Source organism: Humulus lupulus, chromosome 2, assembly GCF_963169125.1.
Source record: "Humulus lupulus chromosome 2, drHumLupu1.1, whole genome shotgun sequence".
NCBI lineage: Eukaryota > Viridiplantae > Streptophyta > Magnoliopsida > Rosales > Cannabaceae > Humulus > Humulus lupulus.
Window position 1 is genome coordinate 287,958,476 of NC_084794.1, and position 8,429 is coordinate 287,966,904.

The 8,429-nt window shown below is 34.4% G+C and overlaps 1 protein-coding gene across 2 annotated transcripts; it reads left to right on the top strand.

The window, feature by feature from the left end:
- The first annotated feature begins 1,709 nt into the window (after window positions 1–1,709).
- LOC133819681 (mediator of RNA polymerase II transcription subunit 8) lies at window positions 1,710–8,172 on the top strand. 2 transcript variants are annotated; one of them, XM_062252981.1, is made up of 12 exons: window positions 1,710–2,017; window positions 2,130–2,254; window positions 2,625–2,749; window positions 2,835–3,018; window positions 4,052–4,159; window positions 4,259–4,323; window positions 4,569–4,853; window positions 5,089–5,145; window positions 5,527–5,736; window positions 7,094–7,147; window positions 7,603–7,666; window positions 7,820–8,172. In XM_062252981.1, the coding sequence occupies exons 1-12, from the start codon at window positions 1,794–1,796 to the stop codon at window positions 8,023–8,025; spliced, it is 1,707 nt and encodes a 568-aa protein (XP_062108965.1). In that variant the 5' UTR covers window positions 1,710–1,793; the 3' UTR covers window positions 8,026–8,172. The 2 variants fall into 2 exon arrangements, with proteins under 2 accessions (XP_062108965.1, XP_062108966.1); XM_062252982.1 differs by having other exon boundaries at window positions 4,052–4,126.
- The last annotated feature ends 257 nt before the right edge of the window (window positions 8,173–8,429 follow it).

The following is an 8,429-nucleotide window of genomic DNA, read 5'->3' on the forward strand; positions in this document are numbered from 1 at the left end:
AAGATTAGATGTGCTCCAAACTTGTCATAGATTGAGAGAATAAATGGTAACTGCTTTTTTTTTTTTAGTGAGAGAGCTTGAACATTAGAGAAAATCGTGTGAGAGAGAGAAGATAATATCATAAAAAGAAAGAAAGAGAAGTTATGTTAGGGACATTTTTGAAATCAAGGGGAATACTAGTATAAAATAGTGACGTGTACATAACATGAGATATTTTTAATTTAGGATCCCTTATAATGCATCAATACTCAAATTTCCCTTATCAAATCATGACAAAAAAAAAAGAATAAGCTTTTGAAGAGATCTACGGCCTGATTCATATGTCAAAACTTGAATAATCTTTTAAAAAATTTCTAAGATCCTATGTATGATTACATATATATTCATACTTGATTGTATATATAATAAATCTAATGATTTTTGTGTTAACTTTGTCGAACAGTCCACTTAAGATTATGAATGATAACAACAAAAATTCAAACTATATAAAAAAAATATTAAAATAAATATGATTACTTCAAAACAAACATGCAAAATCCATACTTATGAAAAAGTTGTAATATTTCCTCATAAACCAAGCAAATAGAAGGAAGAAGCGGATTTGTATCTTTCAACCGTAACAACAAATCACAACAACCAAAACAACACATGTTGGAGTAGAAAGAGAGTCGGTGCACATGAGGACAGACGATTCCATCAACACAAAACAAAACAAGTACTAAAATAGTGAAAGGGACTCACCATAAAATACTCTAATAAGATGTTTTAAATATTATCAAAATATTAGTGCATGATTATATTCTACCAAAATAGATTATTGTGTAAATTAAAAGTTAATAAATTATTAGAGATCATACTAATTGTGGCCTTTGATCATGGCCTTTATACTCACTAAAATGCCATACAAAATGTAAATATCATCAACATTGAAAAGCCACCCCTAACCATATCCGATGAGCCAACCTTGTTCAATGTCCCGAATGCGACGTTACTAGGTTTTTGCAATTTCGATGGTCGATGACGAGAGAGGACACATCTAGCTAGGGAGACAAGAATTCTTCTTAAAAAATCAACTACCCAAGAGAGATGCATCATCGAAGGCGACCAACCGCAACATTGCTGATGGTAGAAAAGCAGTGGCAGCGAGCCTTGCATGGCGGCGATTAACAATCATTGAGAAAGACAAGACCTTTTTTTTGACGCACTAAAATTTATTCATTGAAAAACATTCATAATATCATATATCTTATAAAATTAAGCAACCTAAAGAAAGAAAGGAAATATGACAATTTTTTTAACTGTTTAACATAACTGAAATTTATCTTTTATTTTTGAAATTTAGAATTAAACATAGTAACGATCTTAAACCAAGAAGGCCAAAGTGATACTTTCTAATTGTTTTTTTTGTAAAAATACAAAATCAAGCTTAAAAATAATCAAAATTTAAGTTTGGTTTTTTATAAATAAATATTTAATTAGAAAAGGCTAATGTCTATACACATTTTTTATGCCTAAAAAATTGTATATTTAAAAAAAGGTGTAAATTCCTCGAATGAATATTCACGGTCATTTTCCAACGTTGAAAGGGCCTTTCTGCCCGATTTGTCTTATTGGGCCATCAAGTGTGGTCAGTAGAGATCCATTAAGCCCATTTACGGTGCTATTAGGCCCACTGCCACAGCTGAGCTATTGCTACTTTGGTTTTTCAAAAAAACGTTGAGAGCGATTGGATTTGGGGCTACATTCACTCTGCAGTTCTATTCGGCTCTGATACTCAACGTTGGTGCAAAAGCATGGCAGCCATGGAAGGAGTGATACCCAACCAAAATCAGCAACTTCAACCCCAACAATTACAACAGCAACCACAACCAGTGGTTGTAGAGAGGCTAAACGATGCCGTGCAGCAACAACTCAACCTCGAGTCTGTCAAGACCCGAGCTTCCAGTCTCTTCAAATCCATTTCTCGCATTCTCGAAGACTTTGACGTATATGCTCGCACCAACACCTCTCCAAAATGGTCTCTCACTCACTCGTGATTCAATTTCGTTTTCAATTTCAGAAGTTGAAGAAATTGAAATTCAAATTCAGTTCAATTTTGGAATAATTTGTTTAATTTCGTGTGAGATTAGGCAAGATATTATGGGGCAGTATTCGATGGTGAATCTTGAGCTATTCAACATTGTTGATGACATTAAGAAGGTTTCCAAGGCTTTTGTGGTACATCCCAGGAATGTCAATGCCGAAAATGCTACAAGTATGAACCTTTTTCTCAGCTTTTCTTAATAAGGTAGATCATTTTCTTGAGTATTGTGAGGTGTGAACAAAAATTTATGGGTTTGAATCGTAAGACGTTTGGATTTTGTATTTTATTTGATCAGGAATTTGTATCTGCAGCCACATTGTGTGATCTCTTGTTACCTGTCAACCATTGGTTTTTTCTTTTCCTAATTTGTCACAAAGATTTGCCAATTTCGAAAAGATAATTGAAAAAGTGACTGCTTTTAAGTTTCTGTATGGCCTGAGTGTAGACTGGTATATTAAGTTGCAAGTGTTGTTGAGTCGGATATCGTTGAATCAAGCTATCAGACTTTCAAATTTATAGACTAGATCATATGTGGTTACAGTACTGCCGGTTATGCTTTCCTCCAAACTGTTGCCGGAGATGGAAACTGAGGATAACTCCAAGAGGGAACAATTGCTTCATGGGATGCAGAATTTATCTGTATCCGCACAAATTGAGAAGTTAAAGGTGATCTGGAGGAATTTATTGAGTATTTAGCTGTACGTTTTTCATCCATGTTTCTGGTCAAGATAGACATCTTTGGCTTTTACAGGCAAGAATTGATATGATTGGAGCAGCTTGTGAAAGTGCTGAGAAAGTATTAGCTGACACTCGTAAGGCCTATTGTTTTGGAACTCGGCAAGGGCCATCTATCGTTCCGACTCTGGATAAAGCCCAAGCAGCAAAAATTCAAGAGCAAGAAAATTTACTTCGAGCTGCTGTAAATTATGGTGAAGGTATTGCCATAAACTAGCATTTTGTCTTCCTCCTCCCTCTCTACATGTTTCGGCTTTCAATATCAACTTTTGACAGTATTTTAGTTTAATTACATATTAAATTGGGTTTGTCGAGGCATCAAGTTCTTATGAATATGAGGGTATTTTGTGTTTGATGACTGAAGTGTAAAACTGTGGATTCTTGCCTAACTCCATCAACTTTTTGTACGACACTTCTTCATAAAATAGCACTTGAGGTCACTCTTTTATACTAATAGTATCACTTAGGTCCTCAATTTAAATTTTGTAGCACGTACTCATTTTCTAGTAAATGCTACAATTTAGTCCCTACACCCTATTTACCATTAAAAAATCATTAAATTTAAAGGAAAAACAATAATTATAGTATTTTCTTATATTTTGTGTAATATATCTGTTATTTGTTTCGTTCTCCATCTAACTTTAAGAGTACTAGTAGAGAAATTCTCAAGTATTACCGCTTCTTTTTGTTTTTCGGCATATAGAGAAGTTATAACCTCAATTTTTTTTTTACATGAAAGAGTTTTTAAGAAATTATGAATAATTTATTTTGTCAAAAACATGGCTCAAACAATTGTTGCATGTGCGTGAAATAAACTGTTTGAACCTTAATCAAGAGTGAGAATTGAGGTTTATCTATAATTTTTTTTTATAATCTTATCATTCACCATTTTTTTCCATTCACTATATTAAAAAAAGTAAAAAATACTATAATTATAGAATTCTTATTAAATTCAATGTTTTTAAAATGGTAAATAGGGTAGGGGGACTAAATTGTAGCATTTAAAAGTAAATGGGGACCTATGTGCTACAAAATTTAAATTGGGGACATAAGTGATACTAACAGTTCAGAATGATCTTAGTTTTATTTATGTTGTTCAACCATCTTCACATTAACATTAGTTTTGATTTTTCAATATTCACATGTAATATAAGACAATATCATTATTATAATTTATGTTAAAGTGAGTATGCTTACAAGTTCATTATTAATTTGTCTGCCCTATGCATGCAGGTCTACGATTACCTGGTGACCAAAGGCAGGTGACACCTACACTTCCAGTGCATCTCGTGGATGTTCTCACTGCAGGTGATGGAATGCAAACTTTCTCTGATTCATCTGGTAATAATCAGTCACTGTTTCAACCAGGAATCTTGATTGAGCTTGTTTATTAGATGTCTCCCCATTTCTTTTTGAGAAGCTTGAAGACTTTTTTTGCAGGTATGTACCATAAGAATACCCCTCCCTCAGCAAATAACTTAGCTGCTCAAAGCCCTTTGTTACAGGTTGGATCATAGACTTCCTTAAGAAATGGGTCACTCGACTATGAGAAATCTGTATGAGTTTTTTAAAAATAAATATGTCTACAAACTTTTGTCCATGTCCACCCATTGCCAGTTTGTTTCTTCACTAAATGCTCTTGTTAAATTGTGCTTCAAATACTGGTTTGGTTTCATGTTTCATAAAGATTGAAGTTTGATGCTCTTCATGTGGTGTTATCTTTAATCTTTCCCTAAACTATGTCAAACAGGCTTCTGGATCACAGCTTCTTGGAAGATCAGCTGCATCTCCCGGGACTATTACTTCTACTAATTTTGATAACACAACAACATCTCCTCTGCCATATGCTAATTCACCAAGGTCTAATACAAGCATGATGAATGCCCCATCTCCTCAGCAACAAAGTCAACAGCAGCTACAACAGCAACAGCAACAACAGAGACAGAAATTAATGCAATTACCTCAGCAGCAGCAGCAGCAACAACTTCTTGCTCAACAACAATTTAGGCAATCTACAATGCATGGATTGGGACAGGTAACATAATCTTTACTAAAAAATTTTGCCTTTGTAAACAATAATCTTTGGGATGAGACTTCTTAACCTAGTAGCTGAAGAATATAATTCAGCGATTAGCAACTTGTTTAGTTAGACCTGTGGCACTTGTTATTTATTTACAATTTTTGTGTCTTCTTCCTTGCATATTGGAGATAGATTTTGTTTTCATGACCAATTATGATCATATGTAACTAATGACTTATACAATATGCAGAACCAACTACCCCAACTGCATGATCTACAAGGCCAGACTTCACAAAAGTTTCAATCGGTAACATTGCTACAAGTTTTTTCTTTATTTGCCACTGGTGCTGTTGTGATGTTTAGGATTGATTTTGGACGTTGTCCACAATATATTGGTGCGTATTATTGTACTTCTCACATGACTTTTGATCTTCTAGTAGGTAGGTTCCAAAGGTCAAGGAGGCATATGTATCTAAGTCTAGATTTACATATGTATTCTATGATTGCCCTTGGCGTGTTATGCTTATGTTGCTTAAATTTAGTTTGACTGAGGAAGTTTAGAATGAAATTTATTATTTTTTAGCAAGATTTTCATAAAAAGAATGAATAATATCCTAATGGAGTTAATTTTAACTTAGACAAACAGAGTTTATTCTGGTTTTGTAATTTGATTATGTTTTGGGTCCAGTTACATGGGCAACAACAAATGCAATTTTCTCAGTCAATGGGGCAGCAGCAATTTCAGGGTAGGCAGCTTCCTTCTGGACATCTTCAACATGGCATTGGTCAAAGCCAACTCAGTCAAGGAAGTCAAATAAATCGTCATTTAAACCAGTTTTCTAGTACTGCCAATAGTGCTATGTTTAATGCAGCTCAGACGACGGCAAATCCTCAAATGGTCAGATTTATGTCTTGTTTTTTCTTCCTTTCTATATCATTACGTTCATTATCCTATTTTAAAGCAACGTGTTAATTTGAAATAGTAAAAAACACACAAATTGTCTTCACGAGTATGCGGAGACTGAGGGATACAAGTGTGTTTTGTAATCCTAGAGAGAGAAGGATTAAAGATTTTCTTGGTATTAGATATCATATGTTCGGGTAACCCTAGATGTTGTTGGAGTACAGAACTGTCAACAAGGGTGTCTGAGTGGGCTTGAGGGATACAAGAGCGTTTTGTAGTCTTAGAAAGAGAGAAGGTTTAAGGATTTTTTGGGCATGAGAAATTACATTGTTTGGTGAATCCTAATGTTGTCAGAGTAAATGGCCGTCGACAAAGGTGTTGTATTGTGTAGATTATTTTCCAAGACTTGAATCAAATGATGATGCCATGTGAATCGCTAGAAATATGTTAAGTGCATGACTAACTCATTATTATAAGTTTCATAAGGGAACCGAACCATGCCACCATGATACAGGAAATTTCATGTAAACAGTTCAGAACTATTATTTGTCCAAGGTCCAATATTAAAATTATTTTATAGGTTTTCTTTGACTTTGTTTAAAAAAACAATTAAAAAATGCCTCATCTTTTATAGAGTAGGCCCCGACTCAAATATAAATGAGCCAAAACAATTCTTTACACTATTTTTTGATACTCAAGGTTCAATAGTGGGGATTTATTTATGGATTTCCAATTTTAGTTGAAAAAAGAGGGAGACAAATGCTCATCTTATAGCTAGTAGACAGAATTTGATACCCGATCTCATATGTTGATAATTATGTGGAAAGCCACTTTTGATGAAAAATTATATGTGCAACTTGAAAGGAAATCTTTTGTATCTTGTGAGATCCACCCTGCAATTTGAGGTTACAAAGCCTAAATAAATGATTTTAGCGTCTTTTAAAAGAAAACATTTTACTGAGCCCCTTCCACTCTCAAGTCACATTGAGATACTTCAGAAGAAAAACTTTAAAATCTATATTGTGAGCATCTCTTTGGAGTAGTTTATGTTCTTTTTCATTGCCTAAAGGCTTGTGCTGGATGTGCATTGCTGTTGATGTCAAACGCAAAGGAAGCTTTTAGTTTATAAGTTTGCCTCTAATATAGTTGCGTTCTCTTTTGAATGCCTTGGATGTGACATACTTCCATCATGCTTGGTAGTGTGCATTTGTGTTGCTTCTGCATTGTGTCATTTGGTAATGAAGTGTAGCCTAACATTTTCTGCGCTGTTTAATGTAATTAAGACAGGTCTGTTTCATCATTTATGATGGTATATGTGGTCGTTGACATTATTCACTTTGTTCTTTTTCAGATTCCAAACATGTCAGCTACAATGTCATCATCGTCCCTTTTGCCACGGATGCAGGTCAGTAGTGAATGTGTTTGCTTATTATTGCACATGTATGGAAGAAATTGAGGATTGAGTAAGTGGAATGTTAACACTCTTAGAGCACGAACTGAGACATGCTAAAATCTTTCCTGGTTTCAAGTATCACTGTCTTAATGACCTGGTGTGGTGCACAGAATGATTTTTAGGATGGTGTTAGTTGCAGCTTAAAAATAACTTTTGGTTTAAACTAGTCATTAGACATATGGCTGAGAGATTGTGATAATTTAAAGGACAATGTATCATTCTTTAAAATGACATAGATGATGGACCCTTTTCGTTGAGGAACTTGAGTGGGACTTGAACTCCAAAGAATAGATGTTGGATGTGCATTGATGTATCATAGCCCCTTGTTGATATAATTTTGCTTGTTTTACGCATCTTTCTTATCATATTAATTTTGCTGCTTATTCCTAATCCTTTCATTACTGCAGCCGTTCGGACTAGCTGGTAACAATCCACAGAGAAGCCACACTTCCCAGATTTTGAGTGATCAAAGTACATCCTATTTCTCCCATTTCCTTTCATCTTCAATATCTGCCTATGAGAATCTACTTCATGTTTCTAGTGTGGTGAACATAAGAATAAAACTCAGACGTACTATATGTTGCTCGATTGGCTAAAAGTGCAGTTCGGATGTTTTCTTTGCAGTGTTTAACATGGGAGCAGGAAATCCAGGAGCCTTGATGCAGCAGCAGCAGCAGCAACAACAACAACAACAACATAATACACAAGGAGCATTTGGAAATATGACCCAAAATGCCCAGAATCTTCAATCTGGCATGGCAACATTACAGAGCAATCCACAGAGTCACACCAATTTTGGCCAACAAAGACAGCAAAACCAGCAGCAATAAATACTGTAGTGAGTTAGTTGTTTGCTTTGCGGTTTTCAAACAATTTAATGTGCTCATTAGAGTTTTATCTGAAAGCTTGTAGTGTTGTTACTTGTGTACTCTTTTTACAGAGGAATATAGTATCTATAGTTCAAGCTCCTGTGATTATTGCTGCGTCAATTTTTCTTAGTTTTGGGCCATCCAGCAAAAACAAACATAAAATTAATGAAAGCATATCAACAAAAACAGGTTTCCTTGTCAAACAAGAAGGATTTTCTTTCTTTAAAAAAAAAAGAAAAGAAAAAAGAAAAAAAGAACGGTGTTAAGATAAAAGATAAGAGAATATAAGTGAATTGGAAAAAAAAAACGGTGTTATTAGCAACCTCTTTGATTTCAATACCCTTGAAATCACATTGCATAGTTCT